The sequence below is a fragment of the Leopardus geoffroyi genome, chromosome C1, assembly GCF_018350155.1.
Source record: "Leopardus geoffroyi isolate Oge1 chromosome C1, O.geoffroyi_Oge1_pat1.0, whole genome shotgun sequence".
In the NCBI taxonomy this organism is placed as follows: Eukaryota; Metazoa; Chordata; class Mammalia; order Carnivora; family Felidae; genus Leopardus; species Leopardus geoffroyi.
Window position 1 is genome coordinate 217,135,117 of NC_059328.1, and position 15,322 is coordinate 217,150,438.

At 58.1% G+C, this 15,322-nt stretch overlaps 1 protein-coding gene across 20 annotated transcripts in view; it reads left to right on the forward strand.

The window, feature by feature from the left end:
• AGAP1 (ArfGAP with GTPase domain, ankyrin repeat and PH domain 1) overlaps nucleotides 1-15,322 on the forward strand; it is a 553,911-nt gene that overhangs the window by 138,705 nt on the left and 399,884 nt on the right. For 4 of the 20 annotated variants that reach the window (XR_006713257.1, XM_045481817.1, XM_045481822.1 and 1 more), the window contains exon 1: nucleotides 12,511-13,786. The exons of 7 other annotated variants lie outside the window; for them this stretch is intronic. Coding sequence is in view for 11 of the 13 variants with exons in the window: in XM_045481817.1 (XP_045337773.1) it covers nucleotides 12,778-13,786 (1,009 nt within the window). In the remaining 2 variants the exon portion in view is untranslated. Of the gene's footprint in view, nucleotides 1-12,242; nucleotides 13,787-15,322 lie in introns of those variants that run through there. 9 more of the 20 variants (XM_045481834.1, XM_045481835.1, XM_045481833.1 and 6 more) reach the window with 9 other exon arrangements.

Here is a 15,322-nt window from a genome sequence, read left to right on the forward strand (position 1 = left end):
CCCAGGTGCCCCAGGATGTTTTGCTCTAGAAATAATGCTCCTAATGCTCCCTTTGGAGGGACTGAGTTGACAGACCCTCAGAAGGTCTCCGTGTTTTCTGCGAAGCGCTCCGTTTTCCAAAAGCCCAGGCCTTTGTACTGATCTCATTATATCCAGAATGTGTCTGATGGTGAGAATTTATGGCTTATTTATAAGTGAGTATTTCTGCTTTAAGGAAGGGAGGTCCTCCGCAATTGGCCGACTTTCCTGTGGCCTTCCAGGGTCAAGGTCAAGGGCGAGAACGAGGAGGGAGAGGCCACTGGGTCGGGATCTCAGGCAGAGAGAGGTGGGGCCAGCAGATGGGCTGGGCAGTGGATTTAGTGAATTGGGGCCACTTTGGTTTTCCTGCAAGGCCACCCTGGAGTCCTGGGTGGAAGCAGAGGCCAGCTTGAAGCCAGTGCAGGGCGTGGGGGGTTGGGGGGGTAGAGTAACAGAAGCCAGCTTGAAGCCAGTGAGGGCTTGGGCGGGGGGGCGGGGGGTGGTCAGGGTAGCAGAGGGTTTACTCAGTCTTTCCAGGAGCTCTAGAAGGAAAGCAGAGTCCTGAAGGGGAATTTGGGGATAATATTAATCTCAGGACTGGGGCCTGTCCTTGAGATACAGATCAGAAAAGCAGCCTGCCTTGGGCTTTCAGTGTCCCATCCCTGGGAAGTAGGGCGGTAGGGTGAGGGGCTTGTGTGTGTGTGTGTGTGTGTGTGTGTGTGTGTATTTTAACCACCATCTCTGTTTGCTCCCAAAGTCATTTCCACTTTGCTCTCCTCCTTTCCCTTCCCCTTTCTCTCCCTCCCTCTCCTCTCCACCCTCACCTTCCGAGCAGAGCGGAAGGACTAGCTCCAGCAAAGCCCTTCAGGATTTTATTGGAGGCACCTTGACTGCCTTTGCTGCCTCCCTTTGCGGACCCGCTGGGCTCTCCCTAGAGGCAGGGCCACGTGGGGTGGGGGGCACGTGTCAGCCTTACTTCTTGGGTGGAGTTGGTGCTTTTCCTGAGAGTCTGGGGGTCAGGGCTGGGCTCCAGTCCAGCTCCACCCCTAACCCTGAGATCCAGGGCCCCCTTTCCCACCGGTGACTACAACTTTCTCTGTGTTAGAAGAGGGATAATAATAGTCCTTATGACATAGGAGCATTTGGGGGAATAAGCTGGATTCGCCGAATTAATATCTCTCAAGTGCCTCCGGCTGAGCCTGGCCTTGGCTAAGATTGGAAGGGGCAGCTGAGAGTTGGTCTGGCTGAGCCTTGAGGCCCATCGAGGGGCCCGGGGCTGCAGAGGGAGGGTCAGGGTGAGCAGGCTCCTGCAGTGTAGGCAGAAGGGCTAGAAGGTCTGGCTTGGGGTGGGCCAGCTTACGCCTGGTGCCTTTAAACCCAGGCTACCCCTTTCTGGTAGGTGGTATAGCCCCATACACGTAGGCTTTTTGGGGCCCGGGAATCTCCAGTCAATGTAAAATACATGTTTTTGTATCTCCCCTGAAGCCAGGAGGTGCACGGAAGGTGTGCGTCTCGTGGCCACACCGCGGCTGGACGTTGTTTCTCAGGAACGAGGCTGCCGCCGGCCAGGTTGGCAGAGTGTGGACCCAGGCAACCTGCGTGGTGCCCAAGTGGTGTGAGTGGGCTGGAGGCCCCACGTTTATCCCCTCGCCTTGGCATTCAATGGCGTCCTGTGAATGCTGGAATGTGCCGAAGCAGCGGTGGGGAGTCTGGGTAGCCTGCTTGGGTAAATGGCCATCTCGGGTGTTAGATTTCCTTGCATGTTGACTCCTAATTCCCTGGAGTTCTTCCAGGGAAAAAGACCTTTTGTGCGAACATCCCGTTGTACATGCCCAGAAACGCCCAGTGCCCTCTGATGCTTCTCTGGAAATTCTTTGACAGTACAGTGGCGGGTGGTGTTTGCACACACACACACGTGCAGCCCTCTTCATGGGGGACTTCTCAGCCTGCAGTCCCCCGCGCAGGGTCCCCTCGCAGCTCCCAACAGCTTTCCGGAATGTGCCACTTGAAAAACGAAAACCATCATTTTGAGCACTTCCGAAGTGCCAGGTGCCAAGGCCCCGGGCCGTTAGATCCTTGCGTTAACTGTGGGTTCACTCGTCATTACCCTCTCTGTAGATGGTTCTAAGTTATTTCAGGTGTTCTAGGTCTTAGTGAGGATCCCGAACTCCAGGATCGATGGATGGCTTGCATTTCCTTCTATCTCGGTGAAGGCCCAGGGCCCGCAGGCAGCCCTTGCTAGCTGAATCTTGGCCAACCAGCTGACCCGCTCTCATCCTGGCTGTTTCCTCTGCATAGTGAGCGTGGCCCAGGCTGGATGGGCGGGCAAGGAAGGAGCCGCCCACCAGGGGATCCCCTCTCCTTGGAGTGCTTACTTGAGGCTCCAGACCCTGCCCCCTGCCCCCCTCAATTCTGGCCAGCTGCCGGGCAGGCTTTCCCCCCAGGCAGTCACACTCTGGAAACTCCCCACCCCCAAGCATGGCTTCATGTGGTCCATGAAGGAGGGTCACGTTTTCTCAGGGGCGGCCACCCAAGATCAGCTGCGGTGGAGGAGGTTTGTGGCCACGGGAAGAAGTGAATCACCCTCCCCTCCACGCCTTTCCCTCACCGCTGGAGACCTCGAAGATAAACTCGTGGGGGTTGGGGGCTGCCAGGTGGTGTAGCAGTGTAAACGGGCATCAGCCGACCTCTGCTGTTACCTGCAACATGACCGAGGCACCACTGCTCCCTTCCAGAATTGATCTTGAATCAGCCGCCTGGACTGGTAAAAGTTAACACCCGGCACCATTTATCAAGCAGAACACTGATAGGGCCCGGGGTTTAGAGATAAAGTTGCTGCTCCTGTCTCAAGGACCCAGGTCTTCTCGGGGAGGTGGTTATGTAAAGGGCAAGTGTGAGGTCAGACAGGGGATTGACACTGAGAAGGGCTGGCCAGGCCCCAACAACGAGGTGGACTTGGCTGATCCTGCCAGCCCCAGCAGATGACCGTGGAGAGACCGGGTGTGGCATGGTCAGGACTAGAAAGGAGTTGGAAAGGCCTGGGAAGGAATGAAGGATCTTGGGAGGCAGCAGGCAGCACACATTTGTTCTAAGCACTGGGACAGATGCTTCATACACATTTCGTTGTCACATCTCCCCTGTCTTCACGGCCTTCCTGCCAAATGAAACTGGGCCCGGAGACTTCAAGGTCACTTTCCCGAAGTCACACAGGGCTTGCTTTGCATCATTCTGGCCTAAGAGCTCAGCCCTTAGCCACTCGGCCCAGCAGGGGTGGCAGGGGGCTGTCCCAGGCCCGGAATGCCAGGTTAAGGAGTGGCCGCTTCCTTCTGCAGGTGACAGGGCGTCTCTGAGCGGAATTGTGGCCTGGGCTCCCATTGCTGCAGAAGGGCTGGGCCGGGCTGTCCGCTCGTTCTGGAAATCCAGTGAAGGGTGAAGAGGAAGGAAGCCCAGTGCACCCTCGAGGAGGTGGGAGGCGCCTGGGAGGGGGCCAGAGGGCACACGGAGGGGAGGCCTCTGTTTGGTTTTTATTCAGTGGGAGATCACTGAGTGTTTTCAGCGCTGGCTGAGGGAGAGGAGGTGATCGTGGTTGATGGAACGTGGTCCGGTGGCCAGCTCTGAGCAGGAGAGGCGAGTGTGGTTGGGGGGCCCGGAGGACAGCAGCTCCGGGCTGTGGCACCCCGTGTTTTCAGGGCAGCCTACGGGTTTGCGTCGTCGGAATGGGATCGTGGGGGACCAGGGCTGCGGGGCCCCCTCACTGTGTGGGCAGCTGCGATGGGGCCCCGTGCTCCCGCTCTTGTCTGCTCCGTGGATGCAGTTTGTGGCGCCCTGGTCCCGCGGGCTGGAGTTCGGATGGACCCACGCAAGTCCACGGTGGGGTCTCGGGCGTCAGGGACCGGCACTAGACAAGGGATGTGCCGTGGCCTTGGCAGGACAGAGGAGGGTCTGCAAGGTTGGGAAGGACACGTGTCAGGCGAGCCTCTGAAGCAGGAGTATGAGAGAGAAGACGCATGTTGGGGACGGTTGTGGCCAGGAGGGGAGGGTGGATGGGCACAGTCTGGGTGGTTCAGGGCGTGACCTTGGGAGGAGGCCTTAGGAAACAGCGAAGGGCAAGACCTGAGTGCAGGAGGCAGTGTGGCCTGGCTCTCCGCATGGGTGCCATGCTCCCTAGGCGCCTCCCTTGGGGTGTCTGCCAGGCAGTGACAGGAGGAAAGGGGACCTGGGGCACGGCATGAGCACCCACTCACTGCCAGGCCACCTGGCGATCCCCCGACAGTAGTGTCCTGAGCTGGATGGCCCAGGGGCCACGAACGTCCTTGTCCGGATTTGAGGACTTCTGTGTTGGTACCAAACCAGCCACGCCACTGTCTTCGGCACCTCTCCTAGGGACAGAGGTGGCGCTACAGGGGAGGGTCAGGAAAGACGTCGGCGCCCCACAAATTGTTGGGCCACGGCACTTCTGTCTATCATCCCTCCCCTTCCCCTCATGGAAGGTTCTGGAGCTGGTGGTGATTCCCCCCCCCCCCCCCCCCCCCAAGGAGGCGAGCTTAGCACAACATACATCAAGGCGCAGGGAGGAGGCTCCGGGGCTGCCACAGCTCTTTGCCCCCTCCCCCCCCCCCCCCCCCCCCCCAGCAGCGTCTTCCCACCGTAGGGACGCCTCCCCCCTGCTCTGTGCCCGCAGGTTGCTGATGAGCCGTGCGTGGCAGGAAGATGAGACGGCACGGATGTTTTATTTCATCTTATTGTGTCAGAACTGGTCCCCGTGACCCACTTCTCCTCTTTCTCAGGAGCTTTTATGCAAATCGTAAGGAGCAAGGGGGTGGCGGCTGCTACCAGCGTGCGTTTATCCTCCACCACCCCACCCCCCCCCCCCCCCGGGGAGTGCGGGAGCTGGTGACACATTGGCTAATAAAGGCAGCAGGGTGGTCACGTGTCTCCCACTGCCGACTGTGGTGGGGGTGGGGGGTCTGGGCTCTGAACCCACTTCTTAGTCATGTTGTTTTCCACATTTAGAGGGAAATATATCAAACCTTCAGGTCCCCTGGGCACAGATAAAAGATTTCCAGATATCTCAGCAGCCAAATCCCAAAAGGGGTGCAGAAGTGATAACTCTGCCCAAATAGGCTTTTCTCGAGCTTTGTAATGGTACGGACAGAAATTCCCAGGGTGTTATTTGTGGCCTGGATGTTTTTTATTTTCGTAGAAGTCCCCGACTTCACAAATCTTTGGCGGGGCGGGGGTGGGGTGGGGTGGGGTGGTCAGCGGGTCTGAAAACAAACTTGGTAAGCATCCAGAAGTTGTCAAAGCATATTTAAGTGGCTGTTTGACAGCTCATGGTATTTGCTTCCACTCCTGGAGGCTATTCGGGGGCGTCCCTGACCCGATCAGACCCTCCTCGTGTTTTAATTGTAATGTCTGTAGGAAGATGATTGTGCAGATGAATCTCTTCCGGCGGATCCTGAAGAGGAAGTTTCGCGACCTGACAGGCCCGGTCCCGTGTGCACTTGAAGACGGGGCAGATTAGGTAATCGGTAGGAATTTCTTGGTCTTTCTCCACACAAATTCCAGAGCTTCTTTGCAGCTGTTCGGGGGACAGGTGCACAGCTGAGTGTTACCCTTGATTAAATCCTTCTGATTCCTCAGCTGTGTGTCCCCAGAGCGCCGAAGACTGGAGAGAAAAGCTGAGCATCCCTGAGGGAAGCTCTGGCCGCAGCCAGTGCCCGGCACCTCAAGAGTGACCATCCCCGGGGGACCCTGTGGTTGTGACGCAAACCAGAGTGTGGTGTGTGTATTCGTTTCACCAAAGTGACGCTTAATATGTGTGCTTTGCATTTCATCTCGAGTCCCCTTTGTCTGGCGTTTAGCAAGAAGGACCACCGAGAAATTTCTGACGTTTTCCTTTGTTTGGGGAGTGCGAAGCTACTCACGAGGGACTCTTTGGGGAATATTTTTAAAGCCAAGGCTTTTCCCCCTTGGCCTACGGAAGTGTGGGTGAGCTTTCAGCTTGGTTTGCTCTGCTTCCTCTTGGCTCCCTGCACCAGATTGTGTGGAGGAATCTGCCGTATCTGTAAGATGGGCTGGATTAAGGTTGCTTCTAGCCCTCGCTTGCTGTGAGTGGAGGATGCCAGCCTGGCCTCGTGCGGGAGTAACCGGGAGGGGACAGTGGGTCAAGGCAGCTCCAGACCGGGGGTACGCTGGCCGGAGCAGCCCCGCGCACAGGTCCCGGCAGAGGCTCATTGTGGGAGCTCCCTGGAGGGCGAGCCAGCGAGCTTACCTGCGATTACAGGTGCTCATGCGCTCCGTCGACCCCTTGTACGTGCTGGCCTGTCTCCCCCACAGGCGGCTCATGGCCCAGAGTGTTCACGCGTCATGCTTAGGGTGTTTTCTGATTGAGAACGACACAACGATGCTTTGGATTTTAAATCGCTCATTTTTGGCGAAACTTAGTTTTATTTCCTTTCCCGCATTGTCATCATGTCCATGATACTTATTGATTTAAACCAATGGTAATTGAGGACTCATCGGTCACCGAGCGAGGACTCCTGGTGGCCTCGTCTGTCACTCTTGTTCTTCTCCCTATTTGGGGAAGGGTTACTGGAAATAATTGCTTCTTTTCTTACAGAGGGACCGTCTAGAGCTTTCTCGTGTCATATACAGAGGCAAGAGAGGATGGCTGCATCAATAAAATAATAAAATGAGAACTCGGAGACACGCGGGAACCACCCCTTCCCTTTTCACGCGAGTGTGCCTTGCCTGTCCCTTGGGAGCAGTGGTTCTCCCCTGGTGACATCTGGCAATATTTGCACACATTTTTAGCTGCTGTGGTTTGGGGGAGGGGTGTATTGGCATGAGCAGGGGGAGGCCAGGGGTTCTGCTCAGAACCCTACGATCCCCAGGATGGGCCCTCGGCAACAAAGGACCCGAGTCCGGAGCGTCCGTGGCGCTGAGGTTGACCACCCTGTCTGGGTGAAGACCAAATACCGCTCCCTCTTGAAGCCGTTTTTGAATGTTCCAGCAGGAAACAACCGTTTTCTGCCTTCTTCTTACCTGCCTCCTTCCTCTCCTATGTAACACTTCCTTCTGGATAGCGGTTACTTAGGACACTTGGGTGTCCCCTCACCCCCCAGCTACCCCATCAGCGAGCAGAGTGCTCTGGGCACAGTCCGTTTGTTCTCCACCATCGTCTGGCTGGGGAGCAGAACATGTGCGGGCAGGTGGCCTCGTGCTGTCAGGTTGGGGGGGCGGTGCCACAGACCGCCGGGGTCGCGGGTTCTGATTCGCCTTGCAGAATCTTCTGTGAGCAAAGTGCAACCGCGCAGGCGTCCTGCCGAGTGTCAGCGTCTCGTCGTGTTCACCTGGCGCCCAGAACCAGGGGAAGGCTGCCCAGAGAAGCCCTTCGTTCACGGGCCACCGAGCTGAACTTGGGGTGCCGCAGACCAGGGCTTGGTGGGGGGGTCTCTCACTCCCCCTCTGCCCCACCCCTCCCACAGGGGCACCCAACTCTGGGCCTCGTATAAAACAGCCTGATTCTCTGATCTCCAGATGCCTTCCAACGGGAAGCGGACTGGAAAAGCCCTCTCCCCGTGAAGTCAACCCAAATTCGGTTTTGATTAAAGTAGTTGCTGACCTGTTGTTCTGGCTCCTTCCATCAGGAGCGTGGTTGGTGCTGCCCATTGAGGTGACACCGTGGGGCCTCCGGTTAAAAGTGAAAAGAGGGGCGCCTGGGTGGCTCAGTCGGTTGGGCGGCCGACTTCAGGTCAGGTCATGATCTCGCGGTCCGTGAGTTCGAGCCCCGCGTCAGGCTCTGCGCTGACAGCTCAGAGCCTGGAGCCTGTTTCAGATTCTGTGTCTCCCTCTGTCTGACCCTCCCCCGTTCATGCTCTGTCTGTCTCTGTCTCAAAAATAAACAAACTTAAAAAAAAAAAAAAAAATGAAAAGAGCGTGGAGCCCAGGCACAGCCTCCCGGGGTCTTCGTGTTCATATGCGTGGGACCGTCCAAGGTTGGGGTGGCCGTGGCTGCATTATTGTTGGCCCCCGAGGACAAATGCAGGTAGGACGTAAGTGCTGAGACCTCTTCCCGCTAGACCAGAATGTCCTGGCCTCAGGGACCGAGCCCACTGGCCCCTCCGTGATTTGTCAGGTTCTTACCTCTTTTGTGTTTGTTTTAACCCCCAGCTAATAAAAGGAGAAAAGTGGGGCCCCTAATGAGTCCAGTCCAGGCAGGGTTGACCGCAGGGTCGTCCGTCTGCAGAAGCCGAACAACACGGTAGATCTGAGAGCAGAAAGCCTTCCTTCCCCCCGGGGTGATCTGACTTGAGTCTCATGCCAGAAGGTGAATTGGGGAATTGTGGGTTGAGCACAAATGCCTTTCCTTTTGCTTCTTCTGTATCTTTCAGTCAGTCAACCTGCTGCCAGAAACCGGTCTGGAGAGTGCCCCGTGAACTGGGGGAGGGGCTTTGTTGCTGCTAGGGTGGGAGTGCAGAGCCGGGCAAGGTCAGTGGTTGGCTGGTTGCGGTGGCCCACACACGTGGTTCTGCTGTGATGCCGTAAATGTGATTACTAGCTGGCAAGTTCTGTGACTTGGAAAGTCAGCTCCAGGAGCAGACGGCTCTGCTGACTACCAGAGATTCCCTTTAACTAAGGCTTATCAGCTCTAGTAACACTTGCGAAATAATACTCTCATGGAGGATGTTTAATTTATAGATAGCTAGAAATGGCCCAGGCCGGGGGAAGTCTTGGGAAGGTGGCCAAAAGATCCCATAAACCCGGAATAGGAGTGCAAAGCCGGCTGCTGGGATGGGGGGAGGGGGGACGAGGATGGAATCGGGGTGTACGTAGGGCCGCTCCCCATTCCTAGATCCCTCTGCATTCCTTCCCTATAAGGAGCCCCTGCAGCATTGAGGATTTGCCTGCCTTCAATTTGGTTTTGATTGAGTATTGATAACACCTACAGACTTTTTTTTTTTTTTTAAATAAGCCAAAATGGTGATCTATTCTAAGGCACAGAAAAATTTAAGAAATGATGGTCTAGATGGGTCAGTTTAAAAAGCAACAGAAAAAGAAAGCCTAGTGCCACCTGAATATACATAGCATGACCGTTTCTATTTTTAAAAGGCAGGTCTGGCTGCATTAAACGGGGATTTAGATTTTGGAGTGGCAGGATCTGTCTGAGCCTCTGATTCTTTGCATCGGGCGAGCCCATGTATCCAGGGCAGTAGGGAGAGGTGATTCTCCCGGGTTGTTTCAGCCTAGACAGTCAGGCCTGGTGCGGGATCATTGTACTTGGTGTGGAAAATAAATGCTTTCCTGGGAGGCAAAAGCAGTGTGAGTCAGTGGGCATCCCGGGCCGTGGCTGAAAGAGGTCCCCTCATTTAGCACCATCCCGGAGATTCCTGGTCATGTAAGGTGGATCAAATGGAACCTTCTACTCTGCGGACTGAGTCCTCCCACAGCAACGTGCAAACCCTGGGCTGGATTCAGGATAACCCTGCCGGCATCGTGCAAGACCCCAGCAGTTCCGTATGGAGTGCTCTAGGAATGGGGTTTTACTTTTTACGTTTGGCTCTACGAATACCTCGGATGACAAGCAGGATCTGTGTCTTGACGATGGGCTAATTTCATAGGAAAACCTATCTCCAAACTTGAAAGTTGCCTTGGTCTTAAAAAGTGAGAATAGGTCCCAGGGGAAGTTAGGAGCCCTGGGTTCTGATTCCCCATGAGTCACCCTTCCCCCCCCCCCCCCCCCCCCCCTGCGCGCACAGAGGCCCCTGCCTCTCTGCAGGTGAGGTTTGAGTCTCCACTTAAAGCCGGCCTGACCTTTCTGTCCACACAGCTACAGCCTTGAAAGGGTAGACCCCACCCAGTGTTATTAGTGCTCACCCCGGAGACAGACCGGCAGGGCTCTGCTCTGTCTCCCATCCTTGTGCCTCCCCCACACCGGCTTTGTGTGAAACCACGTGGCCTTGAAAACACCATTTTTTCCCACAACTTTGTGAGTTCTTTGAGGACAGAGGCCCTGCCTTCTCACTGTGTAGCGCTGCGGTCAGTGTCCAACATGCATTTGATGAATAAATGAGCAAACAGAAAAGTGAATGAGTACATGGAAGCTTGCTAGATGTTGGTATTATTTACATCTGATTAGCATCAAGCTCAGCCTTACACATTTCTCTCTCTGCTGTTAACAAAGCAAACGGCGATGCTCACAAGGACCAAAAAAAATGCCACGGTGGCAAGGGGGATGGGCACAGGTAGTGCGACCCCCCAAAAAGACCCTGGGTTCCGCGCTCAGCAGTGAGCTGTGTAGCCTCGGGGAAAGCACCCACCCTCTCTGAGCCCCCTCTGCATCCACCTAAGCTGATGGGCTCTAGAAACCTCATCCTGAGAGCTGGTCAGGGTCTGTGTGCCGCTCTGGAAGTTGCTGGTTCCTGGGTCTTATCAGAGAGGGCTTTTCATTGAAACTCTGAAGGTAAGCCAGATCTGTTCTGGGGTTCCCTAACTTTGCACTCGAGGAATGTTAGAGGCACTGCCCTTGAACCCTTGAGCGCCAAGAGTAGGTGGACAGAGCTTGCAACGATTCTGTGATTGTGGCAGTCGTGTCCAGGTACAGCCACCGGGGGTGGTCAGAATTGTTTTAAACTTTTGTTTTAATGGATTTTATCTTTCAGAGCAGTTTTTGGTTAACAGCAGTTTTGAACAGAAGGTGCAGAGAGTTCCCGTGTACCCCCTGCCCCGACCCATGCATAGCTTCCCCGCACTATCCACATTCCCTCCAGAGTGGTACGTTTGGTATAATCGATGAACTGATGTTGGCACCTTATTATCACTCAGAGTCTATAGTTTACCTTGGGATTCACTCTTGGGGCCGTGTATTTGTGTTTGGACAAAGGTGTAACGACACATGCCTACCCTTATGTGGTATCATATATTTTCCCCACTCTAAAAATCCTCTGTTCCAAAGTATCTTCTTAAAAGGAAATAGAATCAACCAGCGGTCTCTCTGACCTGTGTCACTAAATCCGCATGTTTAATTTCACTCTGAGTAAAATCCAGACTTCCTCAGCTATAACTTCTTTCCTAAGAGGCCTCGTCGTGCATCTTTGTGTCCTTTTCAGTGCTCTGGGCACGGTGTTTGGTGATAGGCAAGGAGGGGAGGCCAGGACCAGCAGCCGCAGAATCCCAGAATGGTGGTGGCCTGCCAAGGAGCTCTCTCCCTCAGAAAGAGCGTCTCCTGTGTCTTTTGCATTTCCAGGCCTCGAGAAGCCTGTGTAAGCATCCAGTTTGATTAGCGGACCCTTCATGACATTTTCCTTCTGACACTTGGAAGAAGCCAATGGAAAGCCCTACATTCGAGACCTCAGGAAGAACTAACAGGTTGATCTGCATAAGAATATTGTTCTGCATCAGGTCATATCAAGGACCAGGATCTATGTAGCCAGGAGGGAGCAGGCAGGGGAATCTGATGGAAGAGAAACCCAGCAGGCAGCGTTTAGCACTCCCACACACTGCCTGGCACACAGCACCTTCGCTGATTCAGTCCTCACAAGACCACAGAGAGTTTAGTTCCGATTTTCTTCCTCCCCAAGTTACAGGTGTGAAATAGGAGACGGTGAGGTGGCGGACAGGCTTGGACACGCACGTTTGCAACACTGTGTTCTCCTGCCTCTTAAACTGGCAGGGGCATTTCCCACACATTGGGGAACTTACTCCTAAAACAGTATTTCAGGAGTGAAACTGCATGGTCCTTCACTTGGAGGGCAGTGGCGTGAACTGCACCATCACTGGAAGCAAGAAGGTCCCTCCCTTGCTCCCTCCTTCCAGGCCATAAACTTGCTCCTTCTGAGTACAAGTATGCAAGTACACTTGGGAGGGGTAACAAGCACCTGAGATCTCTCGCTTTTTAAATAAGTCGTTGTTTGAGTTGCAGCCTCCACAGAGCTCTACGGGGAGGACAGATGCTTCAAATAAACTGGTGAGACCCGGCCCATGTTTTCTTTTTGCGGGCCACGCCCTGGAGTGTAGGGTTAGTGTAGGGTGAGGGTTCAGGCCCGGTGCCAGGCCCGCCCCCCGGAGGCTCCGGTCCGCGCGGCGGCGATCCAGCCCGGTGCTTCTGCCTTGCCCGCGGGGCCGCGCTCCCGCCGCCGCCGCCGCCGCCGCGCTCCCGGGACTCGGCCGCCGGGCTGGGCGCGCGGCCCGCGGTCGCTGCACGTCGGCCCCCGCCCGCCCCGCCCCGGCGCGCATTTCCATTTTAAACCGCCGCCCGCCCGCCCCTCGGCCGCGGCCGGCGCAGCTGCCCGCGCGGCCCATTTCGGGGAGTGGCGGAGGCTGCGGAGCCGCGAACTGTGCAGAAAAGGCCTGGAAATGCGAGCGGGCCCCGCGCCGTAGACAATGAAGCCGCGGGCGCCGCCGCCCGCCCCGGGCCCCGCGCGCCGCGGCCGCACCTGCCGGCGAGACCGTCCCCGCGCCTGACCGCCCGCCCGCCGCTCCGCCCACCGGCCCCGCCGGCCCATGGCTGGGCGCCCCGGGCCCGGACCCCCGCACTCGGGCCGCGCGGCGCACGGGCCGGCGGGCGCCAGGGGTGCCGTCCCCGCAGCCTGAGCGCAGCCCTCGAGGCGAGCGGGGGGGGGGGGGCGTGGGCCCACCCCGGGCGCGCCCGCTCTCCCCGCCTCGCCCCGCGACCGCCCGACCGCGCGTCCCTGCCCGCGGCGCGCTGGATGCGGCGGGGCCCCGGCGGGCGGCGCGGCGGCCACGGCCCCGGGCGACATGTACCTGCTGGACGGCAGCGGCGAGCCCGCGTCTCCGCCCGCGGACACGATGCCGCGCGGGACGCCCCCCCGGAAGACCGTCTACCGCATCTCCGTGACCATGGTCAGGAAGGACCAGCTGGCCGCGCCGGGCCCCGGCGGCCCCGACCCGCGCCCCGCTCGGAGGCCCCGGCCCGCGCGCTCCCCGGACGCGCCCGGGCGGCTGGTGGAGGAGGCCGAGGAGGAGGCGGCGGCGGCGGCGGCGGCGGGCGCTGAGGACCCCGAGGAACGCCGGCCGCGCGCCTGGGACTTCCGCACCTTCCGCACCCGCAGCACCGGGCAGCTGGAGCTCGGGCGGCTCCGGCCTTGCGCACGCGGCCCCGAGCCCGCGGACCTGGCCGGCAGCCCCCCGGCAGTGGAGGAGGGGCCCGGCTCGCCCGCGCCCGGCAGCCCCGACGTGGAGGGGGTCCGAGCCGCGCCCCTGCGGCGGAGCCTCAGCTTCAGGCACTGGAGCGGGCCCGAGGCGCCGCGGAGTCGGGCGCTGGGCCGCGGGAGGCGCCACAGCAGCTCCGGGAGCCTGGCTTGGGCGCCGGGCGGCGAGGCCGCGGCCGACCCCGGGGCCGCCCTGGAGCCCGCGGAGGCCCCCGCGCCGCCGGCCTCGGAGAAGCGCAACACCCTGGACGTGGGCGAGGTGCTCAGCAAGAACGACGCGCTCTCGGACCTGGAGCGCTGGGAGCGCAGCAAGAGCAAGAACCGCACGCTGGACAACAGCGACCTGCAGCGGCTGGAGCGCGCGCGGGCGGCGGCCGCGGGCCCTGGCGGCGCCTCGGAGCACCGGCTGCTGCGCTTCTTCAGCGGCATCTTCGCGCGCAGGGATGGCGGCGCGCCCGGCGGTCCCTCTCCCCGGAGCGGCGCCTCGCGGTCCCGCGGCTACTTCAGCCTGCGCAGGGCCCCAGCCGACGCGCACTCGTCCAGCGCCGAGAGCATCGACGGGTCCCCGCGCAGAGGTGGGCAGCGCGGCCGGGGAGGTGAGGGCAGTGGTGGCAACTGGCCTGGTTCCGCAGCGGCCTGCTCAGAGGACGCTGGGACTCGGGAGCGGCTAAGGGAGCCGCCGTCTCCGGCCCGCCAGCCGGCGGGTGGCCACGCCGGGTGGGAGCTCGCGCGCTGCGGGGTTTTCCCCGGTAACGCTGCTGCGGTCGGGAAGATCTTGGCTTCCCCTGCCTCCGGCCGTGTCTGGTGGTGCCTTTCAGGGTCTGTGTCCTCCTGGGGAGAGATCACCTCGCCAAGCGGTGTGTTTCTAGGGCAGGCGCTGGCACCGCCTTCTTTAAGCGGGGCCATGAGCTCCGTGGGCTCCCTGGCTGTGGTACCTGTGGGCTGCCTGGGACTTGGCCTGGAAGCAGCCGCACAGGTGGTGCGCCCGGCCTCCGGCAGCCGCATTCCTCTTGGTTAATTTTTTCCTCCACCCTCAAGCCTAGTCTCCCTGTAGGCAGTACAGTCTGTGAGTGCGGGTGGTGTGGCCCCCACTGATTGGACGGCGCTCACCTATTGCGATACCGGTAAAGATTGTTCAGCCCGGCCGTCAGGGATACAGGCCTCTCCCCACAGCCTCTGGTGTCTTAGCGGGAGAGCGAGTCTGGGACAGGATTCCGTTTGCTAGTAATGTATTCTATGCCGGTAGGATAATTACAGCCCGGCAGCCTGTTCTGAAATTTCAGTTCCCTTTCGCCTTAGCCCCTCCAACAGGGGCCTTGCAGGGAAGGTTTTGAAAGCAGATGTGACAATACTCTCTTGGAAAAATTAGGTAAGCTTGCTAGTATTTGGGAGTCAGAATCGTCCAGAAGTCGCAACACACAGATCCCCTTCTCTCCACGTGCGGGGTCAATCACCCTGAAGGGAAGAGGCTGGGGGTGAGTGGAGGGGCTGGGTTGTTAACCCCCTGCTGATGTTGGGGGTAGAGGGGAGACTTAAAGGTATGGTCCCCATGCATTTCGCCGCCGAGAAATCGGTGTGCTGATCACCTAACCCTGCTGTTGGTGGAGATGAGGGGTAGTTGAGACCCTGCGGTGTGTGCTTTTAATTAGAGGTTTTCAGCTGGTAACTCACCGCCCCTGGAGTGGGGAGTCCTCCCCGGTGGACCTCATGAGGCAGCTGGCTGCCCAGGGTCTGTCTCAAAACCACCAGCACAGAGAAATCACTGACCTCGCTGAACTAGTTTGAAGGTAAACTGGAGCTAAACCTTGTCACGTTCTAGTGTGCTTCTAATGATTCTCAGAACGTGTTAGAGAATATTTGAAATAAGCACTTGAGCCTGCAGTAGAGTTTAAGTCTGATTTTTTTTTTTTTTTTAAAGGTGAGGCCGTAATACAAAGTCACTTGTTGCAGGCTTTTTCTAGTTTAACTTGCTGCCCGTACCTTGCGGCGGAACGTGCCTTGGGATATTGGAGAAGGGGCTGTGTTGGACTCCAGCCGTTACCCACCCCTCCCTGGATGCTCTTGAGATACTCAGAAACGATGGGCGTTATTTTGTTGAAGTCGGTTTGTGTAAAGTTGCTCCTGCCGTCGTT